The sequence below is a fragment of the Microplitis mediator genome, chromosome 10 (assembly GCF_029852145.1).
Source record: "Microplitis mediator isolate UGA2020A chromosome 10, iyMicMedi2.1, whole genome shotgun sequence".
Taxonomy (NCBI): domain Eukaryota; kingdom Metazoa; phylum Arthropoda; class Insecta; order Hymenoptera; family Braconidae; genus Microplitis; species Microplitis mediator.
The window spans coordinates 2,364,344-2,381,660 of NC_079978.1; the positions used below are offsets into that span (position 1 = coordinate 2,364,344).

General features: G+C 34.6%; 1 protein-coding gene across 1 annotated transcript in view; it reads left to right on the top strand.

Annotated features, from left to right (window-relative positions):
* The window catches only part of LOC130675449 (uncharacterized), a 188,385-nt gene that overhangs the window by 148,034 nt on the left and 23,034 nt on the right, over positions 1–17,317 (top strand). The window contains exon 5 of the mRNA XM_057481145.1: positions 15,160–15,303. Coding sequence (XP_057337128.1) covers positions 15,160–15,303 — 144 coding nt within the window. The remainder of the gene's footprint in view (positions 1–15,159; positions 15,304–17,317) is intronic.

Genomic DNA, 17,317 nt, shown 5'->3' on the forward strand with positions numbered 1-17,317 from the left:
CGAGACGCTAAAATATATTTATTTTGATGGAGGGTTAAGTTGTAAGTAAATGAATTTTTTTTTTTTTCCACTAAATGAATTTCCAGTGGTTGAAAGCTCTTGAGTAAAATACCAAAAACACTCATGCATAAAGTAATAAAATTTATCCATACATATACATGATATACAGCATACATTTATGAAAACATATGTTGTTGAAAAAATAACGCGTTGCTGGTGAGTAACGACGTCGCGTGTAATATCAATTTTAGCAAAAATGGGTTAATTGAATTGTCCTTTTACTGTTAGCATTCTCGAGCAAACATTTTAAACAATATTTCAGTGCTCTACGGTTTTAAATTTTTAGCATAGAAACGTACATATTTTCACATCATTGCCAAAAAATAAAATACATGTCTCGTTTTTGTTGTCGTTTACAAAAAGTTTTTTTTTATAATTTTCCTGGTAACAGAAAAATTCATTCTCGTGTAAAAAATGATTTTTCAAATTTCCGTAGAGAATTTGATGCACTGAAAATTTTTCAAAAGAATTTCAATTTTTTTCGTCAGCTTACAAATTTTTTGTTTTCGTAAAATTCAGTTATGGGGACTTCCAAAATTTTTTTCGGCTACTTTCGGTTTTGATGAAAAAAAATCACATTCAGTTGGAAAATCGGCGGGAAATATTTGAAAATTTAATTGATCTCTAGTCTTGTTTTGCGCGAATCATTAACGGGCAGAAGATGGAATTCAAACAAAAGATGCAGAGATACAAAGAGAAATAAATTGGACGTGAGACAAAGAAAGTGTATAGAAGTGGATCACGTGTGACGTCATACTATACTTTTCAATATCACGGCTCACAAATCTAACCGCCAACTCGTAAAGGAGCACGACAGTAAGAAATAAAGAAATGTGTTCCGAAATGCATGTACGATTGCTATGACTACGACTTCAGAACCTTTGGTATATATTCGAAGAATTTCACCACTGAAGCCGAAGCGTCTAACTCTTCTCTGTACGTCCCATTGGTTTCCATTGGTTCACCGCCTTTATTTTCAGCCCGCGCTCCGTGCATTCAACGTTGCGTTGTAAAGAAAAGAAAACTACAGAATACGCTTCGCAGGACAAATCCCTTGATATATGGTCCGACAGTCGTATATGTACTTCCGGACGGAATCATCAATTTTATTTTTTCCCCTTTTTTTTTAATACTTTTTCGCGTTGATTATGTAGACCCTACAAGTCCATGAACAAAATTTATTACTGACACAAATTTTTTGCCTCATTTTCATTCAAAGCAGTTTTGGTCATCGGAAAATCTTTAAAGTAGTTCTGAGATTTTTCCTTTAAAATTTTCATTTTTCTTTTGGTAACATAGTTTTTGAAATTTTCCGGTTGCTGAACATTACAAGGCAAATTGTTAAACTGAAACGGGCGTGTATTAACAAAGCTGATTAGCAATTCACGCAGACAGCAGTTCACCGTAAAGTTTTATAACAAAAAAGTTGAAATCCCAACATCCGGACTGAGGTAAAAAAAAAAAATAAAGTTTAAAAAAAAAAAGAAAGACGACTTTACCAGAATCCTGAGTCAGGATAAAAGCCCGAGGCTTGTAAAAAATATTTTTCTTTCTTGTTGAACGGTTCCATTGCTCGATGTTATTTTTCTTTCATCAACTACCCAAATTTTTTCAGTTAACAATGCGGAGGTTAATTCCCTTGTAAATCAGACACTTGAGGACTATTAATTTCCGACAATTGCGGAAACTTTTTCGCATAATCTCATTAGAATACACAAGTTCAAGTGTAATTGTCGTAATGAAAAAGTTTTAGTGTCGGGATTTTTTCCCATGAGCATTTACGCCGCACAAGTAATTGTTTAGTAAATTGAGTACGAAACAGGGGAGCTGTTCAACCAACGGATGATGTCCGAGTGGTTAGCACACGATCTCTCACTCATGGTCTCGGAAGGATTTGGGTCGAGAGAGAAAACGGTGTGTGGCCGGGTGGATGCGCATCGGCTCGTGTCAATTACCGTGATATCGGTGACACAGTAGCAATTGGATGTCGATGATCCTGTCCATCCATTCAGACTGTCTGTTCGTTCACCCTTGGGACACACACCCCACAATCATACGGTATAACCTGCCACACATGTACTGTCAAACTTTATAATCCGATCGAGCATCAATGCCCCCCAACAAACAGCAGTCTTTTCATTTTTTATTTTTTCCCGATGTCTCTCCACAAAACATTTCATTTCAAGCCCGTCAAAAAAAATTCCAGTCTCCCTATTTGCCTCAATTATCTCATTACATAATCTGCAACGAACGCTGCTTCGAAATTGAGCAAAAAAATTAAAGCCGACCCTCTTTCTGAAATAAAAAAAGCTCGGAAATATTTCAAATGAATAAATGGAGGGCCATAAATAGCCGGATATTGAGCAATTGGAAATTGGCAACTGGAGTACTCTTGAAAAAAAAGAAAAGGCTTAAGCCGAGAGACACTGATCCCTCTCTTTCACTTGACGTCAAACACACCCGGCGGATGTATACATGAGCCCTTGGATAGTGTCACGGTGGATCTAGGTCGTCGAGCCAGCGAATCCAATCGAACCTAGACTTTAACGATAAGCCGGTGCGCGGACGATGTTATCGACAGCTCACGTCCGTGGAAACACTGCTGATCGGTACCGTCAACACAAGTTACCAATACAAGTGGCCATCCACCTACCGGGGCAGCGCCCCATCCGCAGAGTACATTATTTAGCGGCTGTATATATACTCCGCTGTCGTTACCTTCACCGAAACCCACTGTCTTGTATCCGCAGCCCAAGATAAAACCGTCTATCCAGATAAATGGTATTTGATGCGAAAACCCACCCTGGTATAACAATAATAGTGGGAATAATATTAGTTTATCAGTTTTCCCACAGTAAGCTTTCTCGCTCAGAAGGGCTTTTATGTGTCATTTTATTATTCTCACGCCCGCGTTTAGGCATTACATAAAGCCTGCACGTATATCGAATATCATTTGGGGCGAAGGTGTCGTCTGAACGTCGAGAACAGTCCTGAGGATTGTCATCAAGTCTGTCGTCGAATATTTTAATACTTTTTTTTTCACCTCACCCATGCACATGCTCGCGTTCTCCACATCCTCTTGTGCCCCATTCCACTTACAAGGTTAGCAGGCGCAGCCACTGCTACTGCTACTGCGTGGGATCCTGACGGGAGAAAGAGAAGAAGAAGAAGGATAGGATCCCAAGCACACCGAGCTACTCCCGGATGCATAATGCAGACCCTGGGGTCGCCCATCTGCCCCAACCTTCTCCCCAATCCTCCTGTCCCTGCTCCCGTTCCCGTTCTCTTACTTTCCTCACTCTGTACAGTTCCTTCCGCTCACACTCTCAGTGACAACCACCAGTCCAACCTCACCTCGTGACCAGGCTGTGAACTAACACCACCGGCTTTACTAACTCATCCTACAGATATACCTCTAGCTCCTGTTCTGGTTCCCTTCCATCGCCACCGTGGCTTACGTGCTCTACACTTGCTTGTCCGCATGCCAGCATCACCGCCAACACTACCATCACCTACCAGACACCAGCATCACCACCACTAAACTCAAATGTAACCCACGTTGTTCACTCTTTTCTTCCATCAGCCGCTGCCCCATCTCTTTTGCTTCCTGCTTCCTCACTTATACCCACTCGTAGCTGCTCAACCATAAGTCACGGAATATGAAATTGGAAAGAGTTTAGACGACGAGTCATGAGAGATATCATGTCGATAAGAAAGGAATAACAAAAAGATGCTAAAGTTTAAGCATAAAAAGATTCAGATTTTCTTAAAAATAAACCAAAGACTTCTTGTCGGAGGATACTTGATGTATTCAGATGTAAAAAAACAAAAAAAGGGATAACGATGTCAGGACGAGGAAAAAATTATTCCACGGATAAATGTACTGATAGATATGCAGACATCTTTTTCGCTGACCTCGTTAGTTAATGGCCGGATTACAGCAATAAAAATAAAAGGAGAGTAAAATAAGCATCAAACAAATCCGATCGTTAATTTTTTTACGGCTTCACGACTACAAATAGTTGTTTGTTAATTAAAACAATATTTACTGGCGTGAAAATAAACATCAAAGTATGGAAAATTTCTACCCTGTTAATGGACACTTTTAATGTCATTTTTCTGAGACTGGGGATTAATAGTTAGTGTTTGTCAACAAACATGTTGTTGAGAAAGTAAATAAAGGCGGGAGAGAAAAAATGTAAGGAGAATTTAATGGATCCGAGAATATCGTCCGAGGCTTCGAGTGGTTTTATTCTATTAGCCAACACCATCAGTCTTTCGGATAGCATTTTCATGGGTGAAAGGTTGAAATCTCCTATGTACCGCAAGCGTCGAGTCCCGGCGCTCCTTCACTTACACTCTTGGTATTTCCCGTGTTCGTTTATACTTTAGTGAGCTCGCTGGACAAGACAAATAGTCCTCTTCATCTTGCTACGCTTTTCTAAATTTCCTCGTACGTTACACAGTACTTCCGTTTATTTTAACTTTTTTTTTATCACAACTATTATTATTTCTACTTCCCTCGGACTTGGCAGTCGCCGCGATCCATTTATCCAATAGCCCAAAGCAGAGCTCGCTAAAGTGCAACTTGTCCGATAAAATTACAACCGGCAATTCGGCTATCAAGACAACCATCTTAAGTAACAATATCCAGCAGAAAAGCACAAAACTTTATTCTTTATACGACTCTTTATCGTTACAAATTTATCGACACAAATAATCCCGCAGACTGACTTTCGCCGCGATCACGTTTCACTCTTATCTTATCTCAATTACCGATGGCGGTTTTCCCTCCTGCATTATGCACTCACACGTTCGCTCTAAGGCCATCACGTATCAAGAGAATCGGAAAAAAGTTGTTACGATCGGTTGCGTGTTCGGTCTACCACCTGCCAACAGAGATCTCGCCGATACTTTTTTTTTTGAATCCGCTATGCAGCCCACAAACAAACTTACGAGCATCATATGCTGTTTTATCGGCAACGTGCTTGCTACCATTATTCCCAAAAGACAACGTGTCTGACTAAACATCGATCTCTACTACTACCTCTACTTTTACGGCACTCGTTCAATTCAACTTTATCTCAAACTTGCTCGCTCTCGAGTATTAATAGGAAGATAAATAAATAATCAGTTTGGCCGTTCAAAAATCCACTTTTCAAACTTATATACAAAAACAAAAATTTGGTGGTTCCTATTGTCCGACTTTATTAATTTTTACTAAAAGACTGTCGCGTACTCAACACGTGACATCGCGTTCTTAGTCTGCGAACTATTTATCGCGATTATCGAATGCAAATTCGTGACCCAACAATTGAAATTCAAGTAACCATTCAATACAATTGACTGTAATTTTAATGCAGAACAGCTGAAAGCCAGGAATTTCTTGAAATTATCTAAGATGGGCGTAGATCTACGCGTGGTATTAAATTTTCGCCAAAGTTCTAGTCAGTAATCGTTGAATAATGGAACAGCGCCGATAATAGCCTGAGGACTAGTGTGAGCAGATATATGTATATATTTTGATGGGAAAAGCGCCTTTGGACTGGGGGTGAACTATAAGGAGTAAGAAGCTCGACGAGAGGTACACGGGTGTTTAATCGTGGTGACTAAACTCACAGGACCTTTATCTGACGGAAATCAGCGGGTCTGCCTTATCATCGGGCTACAAACTCTCCCATGATTATCCTCGGGCAGTATCCGTATAAGCCGGACTAGTCTGCCAGTTCCTAATACACACAACATATATGTATATTTAGACACACATGGGCATAGATATAGAGTATAGTACACATGCCCACACACGTACATTATAGCAGACAAGAATTTACTGCAGTCATATTCTATAAAATTACGGAGAGTTATCTGCCCTGTTTAAATTCGGGGCACGTTTATTTTAGTAATTCATATTGGCACAAACAATTGAAAATAATTGTAAAGCAATGTTTGGATTATGCATATAACCATCATAGCTAAACCATAGTGAACGTGTAGCGGTTAGTTTGTTTGACAATCTCAGTGATGTAGAGCGCGAAATTTAATTGAATGGGTAAAGCGGCATTGAAAGCAACCCCCGTCTCTGACGTAAAAATTTCTGAATCGAGATATAATTTTCAATATTCGCGATGCTGCGTTCACATTAATTATTAAATACTCTGTGCTCACATAAATTGATTTAAAAATATTGTTAATTACAGCCTAATTGGCTAATACGATTTACCGAGAATTTTATCAGCATTGTGTACATTTTATTTTATATTATAGATAGGCTGTATAATGAATAATATGTAGCGTGGTGTAGACACGTGCAGGAGGTTGAGTAGGTTATACATGTGAAGAGGTTGATGCATATCTCGTTGAATGCTTCAGCACGAACACGAAGGAATGAAGTGGTATGAGAAAAGAGGCCAAAGAGAAAGACCCTCTCTAAAGCGTCAAAGCATCGTTCCGGTCGTAGATTCCTCTATGATGCACTCGAGTTACTCTTACATAACTATATCGCTACTCCCACTGCTATTGCTACTGCTACTAATACTGATACTTATGCTTATACTCATATATTTACGTTACGCCAAATAGATAAAAAACTACAGGAATTATTTCCAGACCATCTTTTATCAACCTCAAAGGATTCATTGGATTGATTTAATTTTCCGCGGTTATTATTCAAAATAGAATTGCATGAAGATAGATTGAGTATGTGATCACTAATCAGTAATTAGTGAGCTTAAGAATAGACTTAATTAATTGATTAGCTATCTTGGCGTTATTTAATTCAGAATTATGAATTTATTTCAGTGTTAAAGGGTTATATACAGTTAGAAGGCCGAAAAAAGCGAATTTTCCAGAATTTTTTCTGAGAAAACTTTTAAATTTATTGATCTAAAAATTTGTACACATATTATGGTATCTTTTGACAGTATTTTAAGACTTATTATTAGTAAAAATATTTATTTGGAAAGGAGCTACAGCTGATCTCCGGGAGCTCCTCTCAAAAATGACGTTTTGCGGTGACCACTATATTTCTGAACTGGATCCTCTGAACTTAAAAAACCAAACAGATTTCGTTAAAGTAATGTTAAATCTAGTAATTAATCGAAGGAATAAACAAAAAAAAAATTTTTGACAAAATGACGGTTTTAAAAAAAAATCGATTGTCGACCAAAATTTCGGCCTTAAATTGTTTATAGAAAAAAAAATATTTATCGGTGAGAAAAAATCTTCGATTAATTACTAAAAAATATATTTAAGAAGGTCGTGTGAAAATTTGAGACTAATCGGTTCAGCCGTTTTCGAGTAATGTTGGTCACCGACTTTGTAAACTCCGTATCGAAGTGAATGTGGATTGTAATAAAATTCGCGTCACTCCAAAATCACTCTGCTCAAAAAAAAAAATTCGTATTCACTCCGCGTGCTCTGGAAGTCCGAGTGACGAAGTGAACTCGGATTGAAATAAAATCCGTATTTACTCCTGATTTTTTACAGTGTGTAGTAGCTTAAATTTTTTAAATATTGGCTTTGTGTAATGATAAAATGCATTCAGCCACTACTACTATTCTAAAGATAATAGTGCATTGTAGCTGAGTTTTTAATGTTTCCAGTATTTCTTTTCTTTTCAATTTGCAATCATACTTTTAGTATTGTACTCTTTCGTAATTGTCTATTTAAAATATTTTCTCGAGTAGTTTAATTATCTAAGCTTTTATTTAAAAAAAAATTATGATGCTGATAATTATTATTTAATATTTAACATTCAAAAGCTGAGGGAAAAACGCGAACAAAGACGTGAAAAAATAATTTGTAAGAGAAATAAATGAATGCAATAAATAGTGACCTAAAACCTTGACGAGAGCTCGCATTTAAAAGTGCATTACGATATTCGCGAACAAGTGCGGAGGTACTCGACCTTTTTCCCGTTATCTTAACTTCGACTCACACTACTCCGCCCGCCTTTATCTTTCTCCACTTTATAACTTGGTCACAAATTGCAAGTCGAATAATATCGCCCGTTCATTCGTCGGTTCGTTCACTCGCTTACTTTTAGACTCTACACCTCGAAAAACTTTTAAATTCAAGAACCACCTTGTACCTAGATCCCGGGAGATCCCCCAATAACCGCGGCGAGTATGAATATTACATTGGCCTACCCGGCAAACAAATTGCATTTCATTCTCGAGTGGAAGATTGTTTAAAGCAGTCACGAAGAAAAATACTAACAATAAGCGACTGAAATTGTATTGCATTTCTATCCTGTTATACATATTTCTTACCTCTACCTCCTCCCCAGTTATTTTTATTTTTTACTCAACATTTTTCCAATTTCTTTAAAATCCTTATGCGGTAAATTTTATATGAACTCTTGAAAGCCGTTGCAACAAATGAAATATTCACTTTAATATTTTAGTCTTCAAAAACAAGTTTCTAAATTTTTGATCATTATTTTGGTCATTATTAATATTATTTTCAAGTTTTTCGCGATTACTGACGTCATTGAATTTATATGCGTATTAATAAATTATTGAAAATGATTATTATCATGATTTTTAATGAAAAGTTCGTAACTCAAGTCTCGGTTCACCATCACAATGATTATTTTAGCTTTTTGAACTTGACTGGTTTTCAACGTACCAGCAGAATGTGGAAAAGAGATCAAGTAGAAAGAGAAAATGGGATCATTTCTCTCGTATAAATTCTCTCTCATGTTCTGCGAATACTACTGCAACAACGTGTCTGGTTTTTTTTTTTTTACACATTTTTTTATTTTAAACTCTTTTCAACGAAACTCGGCCGTCTCCCATGAGATTGAAAAAAAGAACTAGAGACTTGCATAGAGGGAAGTTTCTCAGATGACTTTAAAGCTCGGCAAACACGTCTCGTTGGACCTCCTCTAGTGAAAAGTACACCAGAAAAAAGAGAAATGTATGGAAAAAAAATTAAAAAAAGAAGTTTAAAAAAAATTAAAAATCGGTGTCACATAAGATGAAAAGGAGAATGAGAAAGAATAAAAAAATAAACTAAAGCAACTCATTTTCGCGGACAAACAGGCTTAAATTATTAAAGTGAGCTCTTTTTGGCGTTAATAATAGACAGGGCTCATGAAGGCAGTTTTCCACAACGGACGCGCTCAGCGTTTGAATAATTTATAAAATTTTTGCAACTACACGAAACCCGCTTTGTTACATCACTTGTGTGTGTGTGACTATCATATAAAGTAACTCCATTGATCTTCTGCATTATTCCATCCTCTCGTTCTCCTTCTCTCCCCTAACAATTTTAAATATCTCACGTATTTCAATGATACTGAAACTCGATTTTCGTGTGCGAATGTGCGACTATTCCCAACCTTAGACAATATCACTCCAAGCTATCGCGGTTTTAAACTTCGTCGCGGGATTAACCGGAGATGGTGGAGCGTTCAGCAAAGTTTCTCCATCTCCAAAGATTATCCCTTCCCCTACTTCTTTACTCCCTTCACTCGTCTCTTTTCTTCTTCGCTTACTTTGACTTTTAGCCCGGAGTAGATGCTGTTCTAGAGAAAAACTTTTAAACTTCTTTTACAACACAAAAAATTCTTCGTAAACAACTTTTTTTATTGCTCCTTATTTTTGCGATATCATTTTTTTATTCATCGTAACCGTTATTGAACATTTTCCGATCAATTTCAACACTCTTGTTATCTTTATTAATAATTTTATTTTTCAATAAATATTTTTGAACTGAAACAATTACGATCCCATTTTCTGCCAGCTTCTTTTTTATTTTTCAAAAATTTCTATCTGCGTCAAAATTTAACCTGATACTGAAATCCTCCAATTCAGGGCAATATCTATTTTAGTGATTCACCATAGTATCAATAAACCAATTACACAACAACTGAGACAACGGTCAAGCAATTTTAGAGCTTCCGAAATTATTAAGTCTTCATTTTCAGATCATACCCAATGTAAAATTAAACGTTAGTCCAAAATATTAATCCACGAGCTAAATTTCTCAAAAAAAAATTGATTAAAATCTAGTTCATTGTCAATTAAATAATTTTCCAAATTTTTCATTCTTTTGTCCTAGAGCTCAAAGATAAATTTTCCCTCGTGGGTTTTAACCAAACAATTTAGTATTCAAGTTGAAGTTACAATAGACAATTGAATTAAAAAAAATGAGATATCAAATATTAAGTTACTGTGCATAAATAAATAGTTTGGCAAAGAGCAACATACCCAGATATAATACAATACAACCCAATGTATACAGCTGAAAACTGTGCTCATCAATTTTGAATATGCCTGTTCATTACAATTACCCTGCCCTATTAAATGATAATTAACAATGAATAATGCATTAAATGATTGAGTAGTCCTCGGAGAAAAGAGAAACTGTAACTTTGAAACCCCGAACAGAGTACAATAACATCATTAACAATGTACAAACTTTAATTTTTCCACGTCTTACATCCCTTTAACAATGCAAATATTTTCTTTCCCAGCTCTATTCAACTCGGTAAATAATGAAAAAAAAAAAAAAGGGAAAATGTAAATAAAATAAAATTCAGATCTACAGCTTCATTATCCGCGCGTACTTGGAATATATTTAAACATTTTATTTGAAAAGTTTAAAGAAGACATATTGTGGAAGTGAATATAATGCCGCGAGCTCAACAGCCGGAAACGTTTCTCCATATTCTCTTTTTGCGTTACATTGAAAAGCCATTATGCGGATCCTTTTCCATTTACTCTGCGGTAGCCTGCCTACACAACGCCTTCAAAAATGTATCCATATATATTTCAATATTTTACAATTCCACTCATTTTTAATGAAAAAACATTTAGAAAAAAACTCAAGAATTATACGCGCGGAGAATAAAATATTAAATTTTTTTTTAATTTCGCGAAATAAATTACCGTGACGTATCTTCCGACTGAAATGTGATATTTCCATTAGAATTATTTTTCAACGCACCCCGAGTCGAAATATTGGACGTAAATTGAACGTTTTAAACGTAAATTGAACGTTTTGAACGTAAATTGAACGTTTTGGACATTAAAAACTCAATTTGACAACTTTCAACTTATTCAAAACGTAGATTGGAGTATCATGAATCGAAAACGTAACTAAAACCTATTTAGACTTACAATAAGAAAACATAAGTATGCCGAAAAATTTTTTTCATAAATTTTGTACTCCTGGATTATAATCACGTCAATTCTCTAAAATTTTGTCGTCCGCTTTTCTGGCTCTTAAATAAAAAAATTCGTATTTTGAAAAAAAAATTTTTTTAATTTCATACTTCTATCTTTAACACTATTATATCTTTTCATATATTATGATATCAAGGTTATGAAAATTGTGATTACAAATATTGAAATAAATAAATTAATGTTATCATTAAACTAAAATCATAACTCATGAAATTACCAATTTTTTACGAACCAAAATACAAAAAAATCGTTCAATTTACTTTCAAAACTTTAAAAACGTTCATTTCGCGTTCAAACCGTTAAGAACGTTCAACTTACGTCTAATATTTCGACTCGGGACGGTAAAATATTTTTTTGCATGCATTTTTTTGCCACTGAAAATTTCCTGGAAATTTTCCAACTGCTTTGAAAATTTTTTACGGTCATGGGATCGCGACTGCTGCGGTAATTTTATACCCAAAATTCTTTCCTTATGTAATAAAAAAAATAGAAACAGTTATTAACGACTTAAGATGACAATGTTTTTATTGTATTCGAGTAGAATAAAACTTCAACAAGTAGTCGGTATTGAAATAGCCTCGAAAACCAAGACGACTTGGTATCTATGATTGTTAAAGCAAGTTGTTAAAGTAACTATTCAAGTACTACCCACGGAATCCAATGGGCTGCTGGTGCACTTTAGTCCAACACTTTTCATCGAGTTTTATTCCTATTCATTAAACATCCACTTTTCAACATCTCTCCTTCCTGTTTCCTCTTCTTACTGTCCTCCTATCCCTCATCACTTCCATGCCCCGTGTAGTGGCTGTGCCAAAAGTTTGTAACAATTTAAAGAGGCAAAATGCGCCAGACTAAGCTCGACATTTCTTAGGTAATTAAACTTTTACGAAACACTATAAGAACGACAGTCAGTCTTCTCTTCTCGTCTTCTTCTTTGTATAAGAAAAAGTCTCGCGGGAAAAAAATATATATATTTCAAAGTTTTTTCTTAATTATATATATTTTTTTTTATATCTGTCACACTTACTTGCACAATTCTGCTGCAGAAGACGACAATTTAATATATAAATAAAACTAACAAAGTACATTAGCAGAAATAAATTAATAAAACAAAAGTTTAATTATAACATTAACATCTTAGATTTTTTTATGTTTAAAATTTAATTAAAATTTATTTCTGCTCGAATTTTATTTTCCATCCCATTTAAATTCAGTTAATTAAAATCGATGCTTTTTTTTGCTTCTAGGTAAATTATTTTTTTTTAAATATATCATATTAATATGAACATTACTTTCAGTGTACTTATATATATATATTATAAATAGTCTATAGAGTAATATAGAAATTCAAGCATTTAGTTTTCCCTCTGGATGTTATTTAGCGGGAAGCTGAGGAAAATGCACGGAATATTTCGTAATTACAAATCTCATTAAAATCGCAAGCATGATCTGCAGAGAAGCCATTAGTGAAAAAGCTTCCCTCGTGTTATTTTAACCGTCACCCATTTTATTATATATATGGAATGCATACATATTTATATAAATTGATAATCATAATTCCGGATATGACATTAAATTAAACTTCTAACAATGAAACCGTATTACAGCTGCCGGCTTTTCCAAAAAAACTTGCGATTGAAAAAAAAAATCATGGGCTGATATTCGAAGCCGAATAAATTCCATCGCTCCTTTTATTTTCATATCATAGTTATTTTTTTTTCATTCCTTCAACCCTAGACAGCATCACCGGCTCTGTCTCTCCTTTATCAGCTCTGAAACTCGCAATCTACAAGAAAGTCAGACCGAAGTGAGTTACTAAGTCTTTTACGTTGCACTTTACAGTCTTCCGAAGGTAAAATTTAGTTTTCACGACAAGTTCTCCTCTTTCATCGTCATTTGCCGCAGGAAAAAAAGTATGATGTTAAGGTTAGCTGTAGTATGGGGCAAAAAAGTGAATCACTGAGCCAAGCTTTATATATTTTTTTTTTTTTGCGAAGGTAAGAGTAAGGGCTCAGGTTATTACAAAGCTCTATGTAGAATTTCTTCAAGAGCTTTGTCACTCTCATTTCCTTGCCAGCGAAAAATAAAATAAATAATACGAGTATCGAATAAAAAATGAAAAAAAATTTAAGATTGCTTTTGGCATATTGTTTCACTCTGCTGGAGACTTGAAATTTTATGGCAACACTTGTTCTTCTTCGTCTTGTTCTCTTTATTCTCAGTTTTCGTCTTTTTACAGCCAAAAAGACCAACAGCAAGTGAATTTAAAAATATAGATTCGAAATTCAAGAATACGAGGATGAAATACTATCAATATAATTCGATAATTCAACGGAAAAAATACAATCTCATATATTTTATGCTCTTACTAACATGTATATGTTATAGCTTTACTTCAATACACTTAAGTACATCCCGGGAGTTTTATGAACGTTTGCATCTTTTCCTCGCATCCTTTTGTGTACATAAGAATGCAATGAAAAAGTGCTTTCCGTATTTCGTATGCGAAAGTTCATGAAAATACATGGACTCTCACATGCACACATGCTTCGCTCGCTTCGCAATATTCTTATCTTAACTTATTTGCCTTTGCGCTCACTTATAAAAACGTAACTACACTTGAGTTTTGGCGTTTTCCATCATCATACACTCAGTCCCGCGATGATAATCTTCTTCCATGAATTCTCAAGCTCAGCAAAAGCACTTTTGTTAAAATAACGAAGACTGTTGTGTCAAGAGCTAAAACGTGCACAAAATCCGTTGGAAAATTTGTCACATAAATTTCGAGCTCATAATATGAATTTTTATAAATATGTATGTAGAAATACATATAAATATCTGGACTGTAGTCGCGAAAAATATGAAGTCTAATAAAAAAATCCGATGAAATTGCGAAAGACATAAAGAAAGTGAGTGATACTCGAAATGAGCTAGAGCTTGTGAATATTTTTTTAAATCTTGAGAAAAATTATAGCACTCGAGCTCGTTAGTTGAAATATTATTGCACGTGCGGGAAATTCAAATTTCGCTGGTGAAGAAGAAATGAGAATGAGGGCCAAAGGAGAAGGAAAAGGGAAAACTGGACGAGAGTCGGAAAATAAAATCAAACATGATTTGGAATGCCGAGACGAGCATCAATACCGAGGAACAACTTTAACGAAAAGTGGCTGGAGTTGAGTAAAATTTATAAAAAAGTAAAAAAAGATAACTGGAACAGTCCGATGTAAAGAGCAACCCTCTTACAAGTTCTTTATAGCTTATATTTCTTTGAAAGTGAAACACTTTTCGTTATTACCAATATACTATCGGGGTTATAAAAAATAATAATAATAATAATGATGATGAAATAAAAAATAAATAAAAATATAAAAGCCAATGTCGATTTCCAATGATCAACTTCCTTTGCTTCGAAAAGCCTCACTCGTACCTATTTCTTCTTCTTCCTCTTCCTCTTTCTCTCTTCTTCCTCTTCTACTTTATAACCTTATTATTTCTTAATCTTTTTTCTTTATTTCGCCTTCTCCGAGCATTTTCTTTCTTCGTAAAATCGATCTGCGGCGATGATGGCGTCTCGTATAAGCTCAAACTTTCATCAGATTACCCAACTTTGCACTCCATAAATACTTTTAGATACTCAAAGAATCATCTCATAAATGTTTTAAAAAGTTTTTTCCTCTTACATAATCCCCAGTGACAACAAAGGCTCGTGCAGTTATAAATTTTAAAAAATCCTTCCACACAATAAATTTAAAATTAACATTCCCTTGATTCCGCGGAAACAAAACTAAATTATGAGTTACACAATCAGGAGTAAAAATGAATAGAAACAAACAAACAAACAAACAACTTGGATTAACTTTGAACAAGGAAAAAACTCAATGTCCGCGGATTTTTTTTCCCGTTGCAGAGCTTGCCACAGACTCCAGCCGGAGGCGTGGGTGGAAAGGGACTGGGAAGTGGATGTGGCGCCGGCACAGGTCCTGGAATGGTCAACGGTGCAGCCGTCGACCATCAGGACATTCGGGACGGCGTCGCCATAAACACGGAACACGTAAGTGCCCTCTTCCTCCTAACAGAGAAATCCCTATTCGCAGTCTTTTACGGTCAGAACATTCCCAAGTACAACCGGTACAGCTCTAGAGCGTCTTTGTTCTCCTTGAATATTCATTGTGACCGGGGGCTTCCGGAAATTACCAACGATACCAACTAGAGATTTTATGTCATTTGCTAACCAACCATTTAACCATTTACATTTACTTTTATATTTATATTTACATTCTCTTTAACGCTTTATCTCTTGAATTTATTCGTAACACTACACTCTAAATATTTACTATTTCTTTTAAATAAATGCCCGAGGTTTTTTTTATTCCCGCTTTTACTTTGACTCCGAGGTCTTGAAATATTGGAATTCCGGACCAAAGTTCTCAATAAAAAAAAAAATATAAAAGGGAAGCTTATAGTTTGAATATTTAAATAAAACAGAAATAAAAATAACAAAAATTTTGTTTGCTTTTGAAATGGCTATTGAACGTATTGGGAGTCAAATCCTCGGGGAATGTGATACGTGATCTATGAAATATGTATCGAGGAATAATAATTATTGTGTTGTATTGACGACAGACAAGAGTTTATAGCCACGAATGGCCGACTCCCGCTTAATATTCGTCTGCACGTATAAAGTTCCGATAAGAACTGTCGATTTGCTTTTGACTTGTAGTTATATATGTATATATATACTGTGAATGTATTTATATATGTATTGAAGTATCGATACAATGTAGGAAATGTTGAACGCACAAATTCCAATGAGGCTATGACTATCAATGATTAATTAATATCCCCGGCCGTCGGTCTGTCTAGCTGTAAAATCGATTTCACGTCTCATGCACCAGCACAGGTACTCTCAGTATCGAGTATCGAGTCGTTAATTATACATGAAAGTATTTAATTTTAAATATTTTTTTATGAATTTTAATCGATAGACTATACCTTTAAATATATAGATAAATATACGACGAAAGCTCGTTTATATTCATAAATGTCATCGGTGTGATAAAAAATTATCTAAAATAATAATTGCGAAGCCGTGAATTTAAAAAAAGTATATCTATGGAAAATATATGATGATTGAATTTGCAATTTATTACCATGAAGATATGAACTACTTTCTTTCAATAAAATTCAAGATTAATAAGAAAAAGTATTTAATTAATAGGAAAAAAAAAGTTCTTAATTATAAAATTATAGAGACGATAAAATGTTAAATATAATTATCTTATATAATTTTCTTTCATAATTTTCGATTACAAAAAAGTATGAGATATTATATCGGCAATAAAAGTTTTTTAATAAAAATAATGAAAAAAATGATTATTATTATTATTATAAAAAGTTATAACTTGAAATTAATTTTTGGTTGAATAATTTTACTGAGGCATTGTTCACACAAAATTAAAACTTCTATCAGTTTTAAATTGAATTATGGACACTGAAGATAGGTACTCTGTGTAAAGTGAGAGCAGACCGACGCTGGGTCCTCAGAATTGAGATTGAAATGGTGAAAAAGTGTAAAAAAATAATGGCTGGACGATAAATGAAAAGAGAGAGGTAAAAAAAAGGGATTGTCGGAAGGAGAGAATGGTCACGCTGTTGAGGATAAATGAACGACCACCAATCGCCAGCACTCGTTTTCACTCTGATAAACGTTAAGCGCAAAATCTGCTTTTTTTTTATAATTTCATTACTTTCGCGGACTTATCAAAAATTTTTTAATGCCGGATTTTTAATAACCAATCGCTCTTTCGACGGACTGAGAAATAAAGTACATATATATATGAATATATATTTTATGATAAAATTTTTATTGTCAACTTTATTATCAAAATTCGGAAATTTATACCCGAAAAAAGGGATCAGGGATTAGAAGTAAAAAAAAAAAAGTTAAAATGGTACAGCATTAAAATGAAGAACTCAAAATAAATAACGAGCTTTGAAAATTGGAGTGAAAAACTCAAATTTCGACAAAATATTTTTTTTTCCAACTGTAAAATTAAAAAAAAATT